We start from the raw sequence: 16,594 nt of genomic DNA, 5'->3' as shown, positions 1-16,594 counted from the left end.
GAGATGCATATTCAGGCCACAGTGGCGAAAGCCGGGTGAGCAGCCGCGTCCAGGTCCGCCTCGGCTCTACCAACCTTGCGGGCGAATGACAAGCAACACGAAACTTGTATAAAACCGTCAAATACACTCTTCTTCACTGGTTGCTTGTCCTCGTTCATAATGGTGCTCTCGAGGATGTTGGCTCGAAGGCTGCCAGCTAGCATCAATGTTCAAAAACTGGGTTTCAATATTTCCGCACCTTGTCGAAGCCGGGTCTTGCGCACACCGACTCGTTTCTTCAGCGCATTTTCTCCCCGGCACAATCTTGTCCTTGGAAATCCTCGGTGGACAGAAGTCTACAATCCATCATCTATTTCGCGGCTAGTCCAATCACGTTTCTCTTCGACTGGTGCAGCTGCAGCACCTTCATCCGCGGAACCATCACTTCCGGGAAATAGCCTACCCATACTCTCTCCGCCACCCGTGGCCCGCTGGCTACTTCTCTCCTCGGCTCTGGTCTTTGCAGTCATTGTAGTCGGAGGCGTTACCCGTCTCACAGAATCAGGCCTCAGTATCACGGAATGGAAACCTGTATCTGGCATGATACCTCCTCTCACGAACGCTCAGTGGGAAGAGGAGTTCGACAAGTATAAGGCCACACCAGAGTATAAGCTGTACGTCTTTCCTCAGTCACGCTGCACATATATTCCTGACATTTATGCATTCGTGTCTGTTTCTTCAAAGTCTCAATTCCTCCTTCGACCTCGCTCAGTTCAAGTCCATTTTCTACATGGAATGGGGCCACCGTGTCCTCGGTCGCGTCATCGGACTCGCCTTCGTCTTCCCCTCAATCTACTTTATCTTCCGCAAGCAACTCTCCCACTCTCTTCCATGGCAACTCACCGGCATGTCTCTGCTTATTGGCGCACAAGGCGCCCTTGGGTGGTACATGGTTAAATCCGGCCTGGAGGAATCCTTGATGGACACTCCAGGAGCCGTGCCGAGAGTATCTCAATACAGACTTGCGGCACATCTAGGGACAGCATTGGTTCTCTATGCCGGAATGTTCTGGACGGGTATCTCGGTGTTGAAGGACTGGAAGTTTGCCAAAAATGGGGTGTGGGCAGGTGTGACGGACGGAAGGACATGGGAAACTGTCTTGCGGAATCCATTGGTGAAGAGCTTCAAGACGCAGAGTATCATTCTGACTGGCCTGGTCTTCCTTACTGCTCTTTCCGGTACGTATGTTTGTTTGTTCGCTCACAATGCTTGTAAGAGGACCGTGCTCATGTTGTGTGTGTTCAAAGGTGCATTCGTGGCCGGTCTTGATGCTGGTCTTCTGTACAACGAATTCCCACTAATGGGTGGACGACTCGCACCACCGTCTGACGAGCTCCTCAACCCAGTTTACGCCTCCGACCCTAGTACGCCCTCCGGCCTCTGGCGTAACGTCTTCGAGAACCCAACGACGGTCCAATTCGACCACCGTGTCCTCGTAAGTCTCACCTTCCTTCTCTCTACCCTTCTCAACCTGATTCGCTCGAGATTATATCATCTAACACCAATCTTTATGACTCACAGGCAATCACAACTTATCTCTCCACTACCGCCCTCTACGCCTACACCAAACTCTCACCTTCCCTCCGACGCGCCCTCCCACCACTAGCCCTCCGTGCCACCACCGCAGCCTTCGCGATGGCCAACATCCAAGTCATCCTCGGCATCTCCACTCTTCTCTACCTCGTGCCCGTACCATTAGCGGCGGCACACCAGGCTGGGAGTGTGGCGCTGTTGACGGCAATGGTACATTTGTTGATTGCTTTGAGGAGGCCGGGAGCGGCGGCGGTTGCGTGGAGGAGTGCGAATGCTGCGAGGACGGCAGGAGCTGGGGCTGCGACGAGAGTGGGCAAGGTCCCGGTTGGGGAGGCGGTCACGAGCTCGGTGAAGGCTTGAGCATGATTTATTCGCCAACGGTGCTAGAATGGTTTTCTTTTCCACTTTCAGGATTCGCTTTGCAGCCGACGATACTGCATTACTTATTTACTCAACTTCGACTCCACCGTTCTTGCTTGCATTGGTACCCACCCCACCGCTCATGATCATATCCAACACAATCGCATATTACACTAGAAACTTCTTCTTTTTCGGTGTGATATGCAACATAAGAGAGCAAGACAGAGAAAACAACTACGTAACAAAACAAGTCCGCCCGCATCCACATTCTCCACCTTCTGTTCACTCACTCGGCCATCGCAACGTCCTCGTCCCCACCAGCGGCGGGACCAGTGGTCGTCGACGCTCCCGTACCCTCCGGTGCTTCCTTCGGTATCATGCTATCGAGATATACCTTTACAGGCTCGCCCTCAAGGATACGGAATGAGCCCTCGGACGAGACTTCGGTTTCGTGAGCGCCACCAGCGCCGACAATACCGATGGAGGTGTTGTTGATGGTGAGTTCTTTGTCTTGTTGGAGAGTCTCGCGCAGTGCGTGGAGGCCGTGGCGGATGAGTTCTTCGAGGGTGGCTGAGGACGTGATGAACAGACAAGCATGCGCCATTACGAGATAGCACAGTCAACCATGCAAAAGTCGTCAGCGTCTCTTCTTTCCGCGCGGGGCAGAAGAGAAAGGAGAAACGCACAGTCCGCGAAGCTCTCATAATTCTTTTCCAGGTAGGTTTTTGCGCTTTGACTTCTCGCACCGATAGAGATCGCGTAGTATTCGAACGACGTTCCGGAGGGTGAGAATTCGTAGAGATGGGGACCTGTGGGGTCTGTGCCGATGACAAGGAAACCGACACCATATGGACGACGACCATATTCTTGTGTGTTAACCTGGGCCTCTACGTATAGCAAAGGAGGAAGGAAGGAGATTCGAGGTCAGGGCCATGGCAATGAATTGGTTGAATTGAAACGTAGACGGACTGTCGGCGATGGCGGATACGAGACGGTTTACGGGAACAGGTCTGTTAAAAACCATTCTTGACGACATGGCTTGCTGTCGCATGAAGTTGCTGATGGAGGATATGCACGATCGCCATAATGAGCATTTGTATATACCAAAATAACGATGAGGCGTAGCGCACCTGAGCACACGCGCATCCGAAGTCAATCCCGCAATGGCAATCCCGACATGATCGTCAATCCGATACATCTTCTGTTGGTACGACGCAAGCTCTCCTGTCGAGCGCTATGGGTAATCCAACGATGATTCGCGGTACAGTGAAAGAAGAACATGGTGGAACGGGTGGTCGTGGATGGCGCTCGTAAATACGTGATTCTTCAATGAATCAACCATCGACGGACCTTCAGCGCAAGTAAGATTGCATGTGTCTTGGATCTGAGTCCGACAGCGGCAGAGCCCTGCTTCACGGCCTCGAGTGCATACTCGACCTGGTGCAGCCTGCCTTGTGGCGAGAAGACGGTGTTGTCGGAATCGTAAGTGTTACGGAACTGCAATGCGGCATGAAATTGTCAGCATATATTTGTCTACTAGTATCATGCACACGCACCATGGTGTAGCTAGAAGCCAACGATAGGTGGAGGACAGAGGATTGAAGAAGGTAAGTATGAGGCCGCGCGTCTCGTGTAGCGAGTCTGACGCGTCGCGCCTGGAAGCCATCGCCTTCCGATCCTAACAAGCACAAACTCGTTCACATTGACACGCGGCCCAGCCGCACGTTGGGCCTATAGTTGTTCTCAGCCCTCCATGGCCATCAACATTCTAAAACTTCCTCACGAAATACTTCATTTAATTCTATGCTGCTTATCCACGACCACAGACATCCTTTCTGTTCAGCGATCCTGCAAAACTCTTCGGCAGATCGCGCAAGAATCTAACCTCCTCCAGTATATATTGGAATTGGCGACAGCTGGTGTGGAGGACGTGGGGAACTGGTCGTCTTCTACGTCCATTTCCGATCGAGTGGAAGCGTTGAGGACGCGGCAAAGAGCCTGGGCACAATTAGAATGGCGATCTACCATTCGCATTCAGGGTCCTGCTGAGCTTTTCCGCGCTCACTCCTTCCACATCGTGGACAATTATCTCGTCTTGTTGGAAGGTACCGGACTTATATATCTCACTGCTCTACCTTCCAACTACCAGTCGAATGCTACATCGCATGCCCTACATTGGGACACTATCCAAACAACTCCCTCTGCAGAAGCACAACTTCCATTGATGAGAGCCGAAAACGACCTTATGGCCATGGTTATAATGTTAGTCTCCGTTTTTTTTTTGGCTCATACGTGCTCGCATGCTCTAGAAGCACGCAATTCCTTCAAGCACATATGTGTATTCTGACAGAATCTACAGACTGCCCTTTACTTCGAGTGAAGAGACATGGAGGAAAAGGCTCGAGCTTCATCTCTTCAGCATGTCGAATCACACATATCACCCGGCAGCAAAATCATCGGTCATACCATTGTACGAGCACAGCAATTGGTCGAGCATTAACTTTGCCACGATGGAGATAGCTGGAGAGTACATCGCTGTATTACTCCCGCCTGACAACCGCCTCGACGACTTCTCACCCCGTCCTGGTACGTTTCTGTTGGTGGATTGGCAGACCGGGACCAAACATGTGCGCCGCTCTCTTATAGTGCACACCACTTACTGACTATACGAGGTAGCCCTGCGTATTACCTTTCTCATGGACCTCAAATGTGGAAGGATTTGTATTCCTACGGCAAGACATCATACTTTTCCCGAACTTAGAGGAAAATTCTCTCCTCATCTTCAAGATCAAATCGTCACCAATCGGCATTGACCTGGCGCTTGTACGAAGATTGTTGCTTCCGGAAGCTAGTGTGCACAAAGAGGTCGTATATATCAGTTGCGCCTGCTCCCCAAATGCGTTCGATCAGCCTTCAACCAATTCCATTAGTCCCTTCCGTGACATCCCAGACGAGGCCATCATCCGATTTACTATCAAAGTTGGCCATGCCCCTTCCCACCTTCCCAACCTTCACGGCGGCGACATCTTCACGTTCGTCACACACCGCCGTGCTTTGCTTGCTCTACTCTCCCCTTATATCCTCGCCATACCATTCGGGGATCCCCCTCTACAATCCGGAGACGTGATAACCAGTGATTGGCACGAATGGGGCCCGAAACGCACTCGGTGGTTTGACGCCGTCGACCTCGAAGACGCACAATGGGCACCGTTTGGCCAACGTGTGATGCCACCGTGGCATTTGGGGTTATGCGATTTCAACACTTATACTACTCGGAAATTGCACGCTCAAAGTGGTGATGTCGATTATCATCTTCCGAATGGGAGGAGACAAAGAGTGATCACTAGGAAGACCGTCATACCGGCCCGTTTTATCTTTCTCGACGATGTTGAATCTGAGCTTCCGTACTGCGAGATCGAGTGCAAAGTGCAGGGCTCTGATGAGCTGTGGATGGACGACGAGCGTGTCGTGTTTTCAAAGGTGTGTAATCACAGGGATCAGCACGTACGTATAACTAGCTGACTGCAATATTGGCCGAACATTCAGCCTTGGGACAACGAGTTCGTTGTCCATATGCTTGGATAACGATGCATCCAGATGGAGAAAACTCGTATGTTCGAAAACATTAAACGCTCACCGCCACAGATACAAGGGTTGTACAATATATGCATTCAGTCGCGGCTTGAATACACATTCTTGTCTTTCTTCGAATGTGCGTCGTCCAGGTCTTGTATACGGACTCGACTCCTAATTCTAGCACATCTTGCACCACCTCGAGAGTACATATGTCCACAAAGGACCCGTTTGTTCTCTCGTGGACGGCGCTGCTTCCTTCGATCTTAACAGCAGGTGCTGCATCTGTCACAGTGATCTGCGCAGCCCCCAGGCTAATTCTTCACTTGTGCGCTGGAGCGAATATTGTCGAGAAACACACCCTAGTTCTGATCGTCCAGAGCGTCATCTATCTTCACAGGCTATGTAGAAGTTTCACTGAAACGCCTAGGTGAGTAGAAGGTTGCTGGCTGATGCGCCCTACCATATGCACATCTTTGTGAGCTGGCGGGCATCCAGGAATACTATCGCCGCCCTCCACATGTGCATTGTGCCAGCAGGCTATGCTAATGAATAGGCCGTCACCTGAAGGACGAAACAGACACAGGTGCGGCTGCGAACAACATGCAGAGTATCGACAAAGCCAGCGGTCATGACGTCCCACAAAACCAGAGCCAAAAACCGCATATAAAGGCCCCTCCGAAGGACGACAGGAAACATCATCCTCCTAGATACTCAGAATTCTTCGCCACAGCGTTCTCATCACATCTGTTCAGCAACCATGTTCTCCAAAGTCCTCGTCTTTGTCCTCGCTGCTGCCGCCACCGTCAGCAATGCCACTCCCACTCCCACCACTCCCGACGAGGTCACTCTCACCAAGCGTTCCTTCACGTCGAACCAGCTCACGGGTGCTTTCACCGGTAAACCCGAGTCCGGCATCGGTTCTTGGTATCGCTCGAACAACGCGCAGGACCAAACAAACGGTAAAAGTTGGTGCGGGTACGCATACTCGGATGACAGCCCTCTCTTCGCTCCAGTGAGTACAATTTCTTCTTGATCTGGTTAGAATCCCAGGCTGATGTGCGGTAACAGGCTCTGAGCAGGATGTCGTCGGACAGCGCGACGTATTCCAGTGATGAGGCCGGATGGCGTAAGGCCACAGATTATTATTGTGGCCTGGAGGCGAACGTGACGAACCCGACCAACGGAGTCACCGCGCTGCTCTACATTGGGGATTCGTTCGCCTCTCCTCGTGTATGTCCAATCCAATTCATCCCCCATGCCTTACTTACCTTGCTTGCAATTCGTGTGGTGCGGATGATAATTGACGCTGACCCTGGGTTTGGACTTTGCAGACCCCCGGCTCCATTGATGTGATGATCGATTCCTGGCAGCATCTCTATGGAAGTGCGACGAGCGACAAAAATATCGTGATACTGTCGTGTGACGGGTTCTGCAATCGGATTGCATAACCTGTCCCTTTACACATTTCCCCCCACGAAAATAATTATGAAGGCTCGGGATACGTTCTATGGCATGTAAAGACATGCCCTGAATATTTAAACCCTTTTTCAGAAGCGGGATGTACTTGATTGCAAACTTGCAATCGGTCGACTTGCGTTTGCGACGGTTTGCAACCCAACTTCCGCGGGCCGAACGACCGGCTTGCAAAACACAGTCGTACCCTTGTGCAATCCTCCTCCACATCGTTTTCAACCTTCAAACTTTTACGTTGTGACCATAACGTAGATAAATGGTGGCATGATTTTTTTCAACACCAAGAGGAATGGTGGAAAAAATACAAAAAAAGAAATCCGAGAAATTGCAGAACCCGTCCCGATTGCAGAACCCGTCACACGACAGTACAGGGTCTGCAATGGACTTTGACGGGAAGGAGGAACTCGGACTGGGCTGCCCATAACTGATCGACACGGACCTTACTTTTGTTAGATGGGGCCAATGGTTCGTGTGTATGGTGTCATTATTCGCCCAATCTGGCGCTGTCGCACAACGCAGCTTTATCTTCGGAGTGTTGAATAAGTGGAACTAGAGTGGTTGAAGGGGACTTGAATTTGACTCAAATCTGACTTGGGATGCACTGAGCGACCAGCTGTGACACGATGTTCATAGACCCTAATAATGGACTAGCATGGGATGCATTTTGACATCCGATGGACTCTTAAGAAGTGACAGCTGAGCAAGGGAAGAGGAAGGAAGGAAGGAAGTAGTCCATATTGTGGAGCGGAACCAAAGAACGCGGAAGTTTCCCCCGGCGGGCAGACGCGTCGCGGTGGCACGCCCCACGTGCACCAAACAAGCACTCTTTCTTTCTCCCACCACTCGCCACTAGTATTGACACTTGGACTCGAAGCTGCATACGACATCCGTGACTCTCATCGAATTCGACGACAAGTGCAACACAGGCTCTAAATAATACACCGCGTTATATAACTTAACCTCCACAGACCTCTCGTTCTCTTTGTTCCTGATCCCTCAACATGCTCGGGAAGCTCGTTCATATCGGAATCGACGCAATCATCATTAGCGCATTCCTCGCTGGAGTCAAGCGCAACACTGGTCTCACGTGAGCATTGGTATATTCACGTCGTGAATAGGTTCAAGACACTTACAACCTGTCGTCATGGTAGGCCTGCGTTACACCAGGTGCCAAACAAGGACATCCGACGTGAGTCTGCGAGCTATATCGTACAAGCATTAGGGTAACGATTGATCCTTGTATTCATTCAGAAATTTTGCGCCAATATCTTGAGTTTGGTATGTCACCTTCTACAGCTTAGTCGATCGCTTGAGTGGTACTTATGAGTATGACTTGACAGGCGAATACGCTTTTGAGTACGCCTGCGTGTCCTCTCGCTCACAGAAACCTCTGCTCATCATGCATCTCCAGCTTTGCCGTTGTGATATTCGGACGTTCAGCATCGTTCGAGAGAAAGCACTGAGGGCCCTCGAGCATACACATACCGGGACCATTATTTATATAACTTGTGAGGCGCACATGCTGCTCGCCCATTAAGTCTTCGTCGCTGATCCTTTCATTTCACTCCAGATGTACTAGTAGCAGCACACCTCAATTCACACGCACATCGTTTTGCAGTTTCGTCCATTCCTCCAAAGTATAGACCAGCGCACGGGATATCATCCGAGGAAATTGAACACAAAGAAGTGTAGTACGACCGATCCGAAAACGAAGTCAGCAAATGCCCTGCGATGCCACAGAGTTAATAATCAGCGTGGAAGGGTTAGATATGATAGAAATAATCGCACCTTTCTGGCGAGACCTCTTTGAACAAACCTTTGTTCTCCGGGTTGACCTGTGATCGCAACGAAGCGGTCAACACAAACTGTCCGACACTGCTGGCGAAGCTGCATGCGATATGAATGCATAAGCTGTAGTTAATTCGTTGGAGCCTAGTATATAGACGCACCCTGCAAGGAAAGCATTGAAAGGGAAGCTGGTGACGAGAACGCAGTACGTGAATTGAAGGACTCCGGACAGAACGAGAAAGACGAGGAAGGAATCGATGAATTTGAGTCTGGAGGAAGTGTTGTCGAGGTATGCACTCCAGAGAGACTGGACAGCGCTGGTCGTCGCTGACGACTGTGATGAAGGAGTGGCTTTTGGTTGGGCTGCTTTTGGTGCCATTTGGATTGACTGCAAGAGAGTGATGTGGTCGACGTGTCTTCCTGGGACGCGCTCGTACGCGCAGTGGGTGGCGGGCCGAGCTGCCGGGATACGGATTTGGCAAAGGTTCGCGCGTTCGCGTCCTGCGAAAAACAACTGGCTGCACTTTGCCAGCGTCGTCTACGTCCGTCTGCCCGTCATGGCCTCCATAGCTCTGAGACTGGCCTCGTCCAGTGCTCGTAGAATCGCTCGTTTTCCAACACCCTCACTCTCCCAGACAAAACGAACCCGGTTGACCCCGAGGAGGAACCTACATACACGAACTCCGCTACCATACGATGTCGATAATGGCTTGGGAGACTTCCTGACGCCCCAGGCCCTCAGGATGATCGCTATCGACTACCAACAGGGGCTTTTGGACAGGCTCAATGAGCAGATAGCTGGTGTGTGCTTGAGTATCAGTTTGACGCGTGTTTCTCCATGCTAAATGCAACGGTATGATGCAGGTACACAACACGAACGCAAAACCGTCGCACAGATCGTGATCGAGACTGCGCCAGAACCAAGTCAGTCTCTCGCTTTCAATTATGCCAGCGAGGCTTTGAACAATGGCTTCTTCCTTGACTATCTCGTAAGTAGTTCACCTCACCCATGTTTCGTCTTCTCATCCGACTTTCGTCGTATTACATAGGCCCCTCCTCCGGAGAACGCGTCAAATCATGAAGGGGAGATCAGCGTTTATCTTCGCTCGGCCATCCGACCGCACATAGGTTCCATCGCGCAACTGAGATCTAACGTCTCTGCAGCCGTTCTGGGCATGATCTCGACTGGCTACGTGTGGTTCGTCACCGACAGCCACGGAAATTTGGGCGTGGTCCCTACCTATGGTGCAGGGACTCTGCTCACTAGAGCGCGACTTCAGAAAGAAAGCCCTCTGGAAATCAAGTTTTCATCATCTTCGTCGCAAGCCAGGCCTGACCCTTCGGCTCCCTTGTCGACGTCTTCACCGACATCCCCTGCATCCGGGCTTTCTCATCAACCTTCTCCCATGCACCCGTCGTCTCCTTCCCGCGCTCTTCACACCTCAGCTATACGCCAAAATGACGACGTCGCTGTCCAACCCAAAACGCTTTGGCATCACAACCATGCTTCCAGATCCCCTTCGGCGTTCAACCCCGCTTTCGCAGACAATACCGCCACCAAATTCGAAGATCTCGGCGACGTTCTCTACCCCCTCTTTTGCGTTTCCGTGCACGAGCATAATTGGGTTGCGTCCGGCTACGGCGTGTGGGGTAAAGAGCGTTACCTGGCGAACTTTTGGACATGTCTGGATTGGAGCAAAGTTAGCGATGCGTACGCGAGGTTCGTTCCTGACCGAATGGGTCATCGGGATAGGTTATAGAGGGAGAGAAGGGTGGATGGAGTGAATTGCGCAGAGTTGAATCGCTCTGTTACTCTATTCCGTTATATACTTACACATCGTCTTAATGGCAACCTTAAAGGCCTCCTCCAGCTCCTCGCATGGCGCCGCCATTCCGCACGACTAGGTAACACTTCGATGAAAGTTGGCCCCGGGATGTTCCATGCTTGAAGAGGCGATCATATCCAAGTTCGCGGTTGAGAAGTGCGGTTGCGTCTCACAAAACTAGATCTCATCTTCTCGGTCGCATTTTGGCAATCATTGTCCTCTTAGGTCTCTGCTTTGACCATCTGACGGCACACTTTCCTGCTTCTGTGTGTGGTAAGACGCACAGCGTGGTTAACATGAGGACCCCTGCATCTGGTTACGCCCATTCCACACCATATACAGACGCTAGCACTTGCTGAGCATCACACGGACTTTACATCCTGCCAAGGTCCCACCTTTCCTTTGGGTTGTCACTGTACTATACCTATCCCGCTCCACCATCCTACTACCAGTAAGTTCACAAGGCATCTGGGCTTCCGCGCTATGGATAACCAACGTGCTATCGCGTCCAACTATCTATGATCTCTTGCTTTCCTTCCGGCTGGATTGTGCTCCCACAAACCCTTGTCAGCAGAGGATGAGCGTGGATCTCATTTGCCCCGCTTACCGACCTCGCTGGAGCGTGACGGTAACAGTCTTCAGCGGTGCTTTGACGTGTTCTACTTCGAGAACCATTGTCTCCGACCTCGAGGCCTCCTTCGAATCGTGCCACTTCCACCCCATTGTTGTCGATTGCGCCCCTAGGGCACTTCTTCAGAGATATAAAAACTCCACGGGTCGGTCGATTTCAATCCTTCGGTTGCTCCCCCGCTCACTCTGTCACCCTGTCATAACCCATCGCCCATCAAAATAGTCAACAATGGCTTACTTCGACGAGTACCACGGACCTGCTTCTATATCTCGCCGTCCATCATTTGGTGGTGGAGTCCCGTTCCCCAGCTACAATGATCCCTACGAGCAATTTGGACACGGATACGAGGTAAGCGGCACCCCTGCCCGCCAGGCTAGCGCGCTTGACGGCCGACACAACACCCAGTCTTTCGGCGACGAACGCTACCCACCTTTCCCAAGCCGACGCAACTCTATGCGTTCAATGCGTCAATATTCTCGTGAGCAGCGATCCCCTCATCCAACCCCCTCGTATAGATATTGGCGAATCCCGTCATTGATGCTTTCTCCCACCTTTATTTCCTGCTTCGTCATGTAGCTTTCGAGGACTCACCGCTCCAAGATGCTTACTATCCAGTTGAGGATTCATTCACGAGGTCAAGGTCGATGAGCAATGCTGGATACTACCCACCTGCGCAACCGGGCGGCATGATGGTCCTCCCTCCACAACAACTGTCGTCCTACCCATCACACTACAGCTCCAAGTCACTCATGGGGCGGTCGTCGTCCCATGGCCCCTATGGTGGTATCGATGGGTACGCTAGGCCCATCAAGTTCCGCGTCCGCCACGGATGGAGGAATGGTGTCTCCTTGGCCGAGGTGAGCTATGTCATCTGGTCTTCATATCCAGATCACAACGCAGCAACTCAACATACCTTTTTCATCTCCTCTCATAGGCTTTGGGCGGCGTGAAACTCGACGACGCTCGTGACTACACCTTCGATGATCTAAACGTGGATGGTTCAGGACGGATGCTTTTGAGAGTCAGAGTAAGCGCTGCGGCTGCCTGCACTCTTCGTCGTGCTCGTACTGACGCAATATTTTTCCACCGTGAAATAGTGGGCTGGCTATCGTTCGTTGACCTACGAAATTCCGGTCAGTGGGTTCGACGGGCGTGTGCACCTGCAAAGTCTCGCTCGCCGCATCGCACGATCAGTGGAGCACTTCCTCACGGTCCGTCTTCCTGTCTTCCTGCCCTCCTCCTCGTGTTGCATCCTAACTTTGTCGTATCTGTAGTCTAACTACATCTCGATCGCCTTTGACCGTGTCATTCTTCACCGGCTTGAGGAGACCTCGTACGGTACTTGGACTCCTATATTAACGACATCCTGACTATCTGGGGCTCGTCGATTATCCTGATTTCACGATATTTACTTATGGCTTTCATGCACGTCCCTCTGGTGTTCCTGATACGGTCCGGAGACTTGCTTTTGCGGTATTTTAAGCCGCCTATTCCTGTATTCTTGTACGACTACGCTAATCAGGACGATGTCGAGAGGCTTGCGAAGGTAGTATTGTTTACAATCAATAGTGTTTGTCTGTGACAAGGGACTCAATTTTAACCAATCCTGCACACTCATGCTCGTACATATTATGGTGGCGGTTCGCGCGAACAAAAGGGTAAGTTAATATAGTACAGTCAAGCTTGTGCAGACATCATAGCATAACTTGGTATGGTGTCAATCCCGCGCGGTCCATGGAAAAAATCTAGAGGATCCAGCCTCTGACGCATCAGTGGTATTCCCTCCTCCGATGATGGGAGCTGCGCTCATAGTGTTCATGACGGCGTTTCGAACGGGGCGTACTCCGAATGCCCAAAGCCCTCTTGATCTTGGTCATAAGCGGAACGTGCGCCTCCCTTCCTCGGCCCTGTGAGAACGATCGGTTAGTATTAACCTCGCAGAAGACACGACCAGTGTGGATGAAGAACCGTTCCGCGACATACCATCCTCTCGAGCTCATACTTCGCATGCTGGCGTCCTTCTTTGGTTGTGTTCGGATTGGCAAGTGCAGCTCTGTGATGATAAACACTAAGATTAGAACGAAATATACGAGTTGGGCATGTAGAGAACATACTTATAACCCCCGGCCACACGGTCGCGATCCTTGCGGTGGTGACGGCGGTGGTGGGAGTACTCGCGATGGTCATCATAGTGCGATCGTCCGAAGAGACCCATGTCGATGAAGTCAGGTAAGATAGATGGTAGGTTGTGGGTTGTAAGTAGCGGTGTGGACGGAGTAATGAGTTGGGTGAGATGAATGGGACTGTACTGGCTTGCGACGCCGTTTTTATCGTGTCTTCACCGTGGTTTCGTCATTGAAATGCTGTGCCCAGAGCCCCATTGTGGTGGAGTAACAACGAGAGCCAAGACGAACAAAAGCCCGTTCAGGTTTTCTGATGGTCCACAATGCGGTCGTCGAGCGGCGAATGTGGAGAAAGAGCACAAAGGCTTCATGACGTCATTAACAACCTTTATTAGGCGCTCAATGGTTGTCGCCACAAAATTACTCAAAGTTATATAATATATGAATATTCAAGGCGATCACATATAAATTGGGTCAAAGAACATGGCCAACAAAAGGCCGTCCCATTTTCACCCGAATCCGCTTGCCCCGAAACACAAGCCAAACGACCGGTGTAAAAAGCACGAGGCTAATGAGAAAAAGCATGACGCTAAGCCACTAGTAGCCTAAATTATCGCCACCGATGCTAGAACAAGAACTTGGTCAGAGTGAATTCTATGTAATAGAAAAGTTGGAAGCTCACATGGCCCAAAACCCGACTTTTGAAGATAATCAGCGGGCCAGGCAGAGATGATAAAGACACTGAACAGGCGTACCGGTCATACCAAACGTCTGGCGACCAAAGTTGAACACTTGTGCTATCTCGGTGGTCTGCGGTCTGTAGCCTGTCATATAGGAAAATTGGCTCAACATTGGTGGGCGAGAATAGGAAGCCTGACACTCACAGTCGGCTGCATAACTGTAAATGACGGTTGAAATAATCCTGTTGTTATCCCGTAAGCACGAGTGATGATAGAAGTTTCAATAGAAATACACGTACTAGATGGCGAAGCACATGACACTGAAGCCTATGGTGGGACCAATCCACGGTGTACGACATGCGATGGTAAATCCCCAGATCAGCAAACCTGCCTGGACAGATTTCAATGAGTTAAGTGGCTCAGAACGGGCAGCACTGAAACAGAACCAGCACTCACTGCATGAAGGGCAGCTCCCGACCAGATCCCATGCAACCTAACCTCGGGCACAACACCTGCGCCTGGCAGCCTCTTTCGGCTCAAATACATGCTACGGTCCACAACAATACCTCCAAGGAGTTCACCCACTGTCGAACCGATCAAGGTTCCTACGCCAAACGCGAGGCCAGTTTGAGAGGGCGTAAACTTATAGAGACGAGAAAACAGTGTGGCCGAGGTAACAGCTGGAAGAATCGAGCCTAAAGCAAACGTGTACGAATAATACACTGCTGTGGTGCTGACGGATGGATATTTAAGCCTAAAAGTCACGAGAAAGATTGGCCAAAGCAAGCTGACAAGGATTGTAACAGTGCTCACATGTGAAATGGTCTCCAGAAATCGGAATATCTTAAATGAATGCCCCTTTGCTCGATGGCCCCAGATCCTCATGCGCCTGAGGACAGGCCTATCCGTTTTTACTTGAACTGGCTCGCGATGATAAAGTGTCCCGGTAGGCAGAAGAGCATTACCACAAACATAGTAATATCCAGAACGGCCGGGAGATAATAGCACCACTCATAGCTCACGTATTGTCCGAGAAACTATAGGAAGTAAATTTGAGTCGCATGGCTTGGATGACAATCATCGTGCGTACGTACTCCGCCGGGAATGGGAGCCACATGTGCCGAGTTGGTAAGAAAAAGAGTAAAGACACCCATGGCACGGCCTCTTTAAATTGACCATGAGTTAACATTTCGTCAGACGATAGCAGTCTCAAATAATTGAGCATACCTTTCATGAAGGAAGAAGCAGTCCGAGACTAATCCTGCTCCTGACTTGAAGAATGAACTCGTCCCTATGCCGTTGAATACCTGATGGACAGAGCTCAGCATGTACCAACCACCAATCAAGGAAGGAGTCTTACCCTGGCTGCAATGAGTTGGCTCCATTTTTTTGCTTTGCCTGAGCCTAAGCTTGATGCAGCCGCAATCAATGTTGTTAATAGCATGACCGGACGTCGCCCATAAGCTGGAACAACCGCGATCAGCAAGACGTCTAGGCAAGAAAAGGTGTCCGTCGTACTTACTATTGGCCAAATGAACCCATAGGAATGACCCAACTCCCGCGAATGCGATGGCAATAGTGGTCTGATAGCTACTAGGGTGTTCAGGAAAATATGAGGGATCGTGTCAGGTAAAACATCACGGACCTTGCTTCCACTGTCGAAATACCGAGGGCGGCGGCCGGAGGCACGTAAGCTCCCGGGATTTCGAGATTAATGCCATATGTGTGAGTGAGGGTACTAATGACTGCCTGGTTCAATGGTCCAAGGAGGGCCATGATGGATAGCTGGAGGAGGATGACAATCTTCAGCCATTGAGCGAAGTTCAACGGGTCGGACGGGTCGTCAGACGGCTGGGGTACCAAGGGCATCCCATGTAGGTCAAGCTTCATGCTGGATTCAACGATGGAAACCGGGGCCACATCATCACCTAAGGTGCCATAATGAGATATCCGTCACTGGCCATCTTCGAAGAGAAAATCGGTGACTAACTGTATTCAATTTTAGAGCTGGTTTCTGCGCAAGCCACCATGGCAGCAGTCTATGGGTCAACTGCATTGTGCTAGATCAACCACTCTTAAAGGTTATGAGCAAATATTATGGCGCTACTAGAAGGCTGTCTGCTGATACTAGAAGTCTGCAATATCCATAGTGTTCTGTAGTGTGGGGCAGCGCAACTTCTCCAGGGCCTGAAAGCGATGAAGAGCACTATAGCGCACGTAGATAAGAAATATAACCATAATTCAAGAGTGTAAAGCTAGCATCACAATCGTGTTCGAATTGTGCCGTGTCGGCCAGCGGCTGCGGCTGTGCGGCCATTCACCAAAATTTCAAACCCCGATGGTGGCGAGCGTGGAGATCCGAGTCGTTGGAATTGGTACTCGGGCCGCTCATGTTACATTCCTCCCTACCCAGTTCTTTACTATGTATCCTCCGGCTCGTTATCACGATCGGCCCTGTCAGTGAACTATATACTGGTACTGGTTACTGCGATATCAAGTCGCTTATATATAAGTAGTAGCGGTCTTACGCTCTGACAAAACACACGGAAGTTGGCTTCTCGCAGA

At 50.9% G+C, this 16,594-nt stretch overlaps 10 protein-coding genes across 10 annotated transcripts; 6 read left to right on the top strand and 4 right to left on the bottom strand.

Annotated features, from left to right (window-relative positions):
* Window positions 1-110: 110 nt before the first annotated feature.
* Window positions 111-3,556, bottom strand: STEHIDRAFT_95557 (20S proteasome subunit). Its single transcript, XM_007302942.1, has 9 exons — window positions 3,489-3,556; window positions 3,283-3,429; window positions 3,063-3,166; window positions 2,902-2,990; window positions 2,619-2,819; window positions 1,561-2,502; window positions 1,287-1,474; window positions 724-1,217; window positions 111-653 (listed from the first exon to the last, which is right to left on the bottom strand). Exons 1-6 carry the CDS (start codon window positions 3,489-3,491, stop codon window positions 2,219-2,221), a joined length of 828 nt encoding a protein of 275 aa, XP_007303004.1. The 5' UTR covers window positions 3,492-3,556; the 3' UTR covers window positions 111-653; window positions 724-1,217; window positions 1,287-1,474; window positions 1,561-2,218.
* A 129-nt stretch (window positions 3,557-3,685) lies between these two features.
* STEHIDRAFT_167689 (uncharacterized protein) lies at window positions 3,686-5,517 on the top strand (the record flags this gene model as incomplete). The annotated part of the gene is made up of 4 exons (XM_007302941.1): window positions 3,686-4,194; window positions 4,292-4,559; window positions 4,609-5,412; window positions 5,479-5,517. 4 exons carry the CDS (start codon window positions 3,686-3,688, stop codon window positions 5,515-5,517), a joined length of 1,620 nt encoding a protein of 539 aa, XP_007303003.1.
* Window positions 5,518-5,709: 192 nt separating this feature from the next.
* Window positions 5,710-6,178, top strand: STEHIDRAFT_146404 (uncharacterized protein). Its single transcript, XM_007302940.1, has one exon. It carries the CDS (start codon window positions 5,718-5,720, stop codon window positions 5,937-5,939), a length of 222 nt encoding a protein of 73 aa, XP_007303002.1. The 5' UTR covers window positions 5,710-5,717; the 3' UTR covers window positions 5,940-6,178.
* An 87-nt stretch (window positions 6,179-6,265) lies between these two features.
* STEHIDRAFT_167688 (uncharacterized protein) lies at window positions 6,266-7,041 on the top strand (the record flags this gene model as incomplete). Its single annotated transcript, XM_007302939.1, has 3 exons — window positions 6,266-6,520; window positions 6,577-6,738; window positions 6,840-7,041. 3 exons carry the CDS (start codon window positions 6,266-6,268, stop codon window positions 6,954-6,956), a joined length of 534 nt encoding a protein of 177 aa, XP_007303001.1. The 3' UTR covers window positions 6,957-7,041.
* Window positions 7,042-7,982: 941 nt separating this feature from the next.
* STEHIDRAFT_155739 (DUF1748-domain-containing protein) lies at window positions 7,983-8,444 on the top strand (the record flags this gene model as incomplete). Its single annotated transcript, XM_007302938.1, has 5 exons — window positions 7,983-8,068; window positions 8,133-8,170; window positions 8,233-8,259; window positions 8,322-8,337; window positions 8,393-8,444. The coding sequence occupies 5 exons, from the start codon at window positions 7,983-7,985 to the stop codon at window positions 8,442-8,444; spliced, it is 219 nt and encodes a 72-aa protein (XP_007303000.1).
* Window positions 8,445-8,640: 196 nt separating this feature from the next.
* On the bottom strand, window positions 8,641-9,148 carry STEHIDRAFT_54812 (defender against cell death 1; the record flags this gene model as incomplete). The annotated part of the gene is made up of 3 exons (XM_007302291.1): window positions 8,641-8,707; window positions 8,770-8,868; window positions 8,931-9,148. 3 exons carry the CDS (start codon window positions 9,146-9,148, stop codon window positions 8,641-8,643), a joined length of 384 nt encoding a protein of 127 aa, XP_007302353.1.
* Window positions 9,149-9,293: 145 nt separating this feature from the next.
* Window positions 9,294-10,641, top strand: STEHIDRAFT_77366 (uncharacterized protein). The gene is made up of 3 exons (XM_007302403.1): window positions 9,294-9,570; window positions 9,634-9,758; window positions 9,819-10,641. Exons 1-3 carry the CDS (start codon window positions 9,327-9,329, stop codon window positions 10,527-10,529), a joined length of 1,080 nt encoding a protein of 359 aa, XP_007302465.1. The 5' UTR covers window positions 9,294-9,326; the 3' UTR covers window positions 10,530-10,641.
* Window positions 10,642-11,975: 1,334 nt separating this feature from the next.
* STEHIDRAFT_54892 (uncharacterized protein) lies at window positions 11,976-12,596 on the top strand (the record flags this gene model as incomplete). Its single annotated transcript, XM_007302296.1, has 4 exons — window positions 11,976-12,083; window positions 12,161-12,253; window positions 12,324-12,437; window positions 12,501-12,596. The coding sequence occupies 4 exons, from the start codon at window positions 11,976-11,978 to the stop codon at window positions 12,594-12,596; spliced, it is 411 nt and encodes a 136-aa protein (XP_007302358.1).
* Window positions 12,597-12,882: 286 nt separating this feature from the next.
* On the bottom strand, window positions 12,883-13,494 carry STEHIDRAFT_167684 (uncharacterized protein). The gene is made up of 3 exons (XM_007302937.1): window positions 13,341-13,494; window positions 13,210-13,279; window positions 12,883-13,133 (listed from the first exon to the last, which is right to left on the bottom strand). Exons 1-3 carry the CDS (start codon window positions 13,439-13,441, stop codon window positions 12,996-12,998), a joined length of 309 nt encoding a protein of 102 aa, XP_007302999.1. The 5' UTR covers window positions 13,442-13,494; the 3' UTR covers window positions 12,883-12,995.
* Window positions 13,495-13,946: 452 nt separating this feature from the next.
* On the bottom strand, window positions 13,947-15,919 carry STEHIDRAFT_110127 (MFS general substrate transporter; the record flags this gene model as incomplete). The annotated part of the gene is made up of 12 exons (XM_007302936.1): window positions 13,947-13,974; window positions 14,032-14,047; window positions 14,105-14,173; window positions 14,234-14,247; window positions 14,329-14,420; window positions 14,486-14,783; window positions 14,945-15,066; window positions 15,124-15,193; window positions 15,257-15,336; window positions 15,390-15,493; window positions 15,552-15,619; window positions 15,675-15,919. 12 exons carry the CDS (start codon window positions 15,917-15,919, stop codon window positions 13,947-13,949), a joined length of 1,206 nt encoding a protein of 401 aa, XP_007302998.1.
* Between the last annotated feature and the right edge of the window lie 675 nt (window positions 15,920-16,594).

This window comes from Stereum hirsutum, assembly GCF_000264905.1.
Source record: "Stereum hirsutum FP-91666 SS1 unplaced genomic scaffold STEHIscaffold_5, whole genome shotgun sequence".
Lineage (NCBI taxonomy): Eukaryota > Fungi > Basidiomycota > Agaricomycetes > Russulales > Stereaceae > Stereum > Stereum hirsutum.
This window is presented reverse-complemented; position numbering and strand designations above follow the sequence as displayed.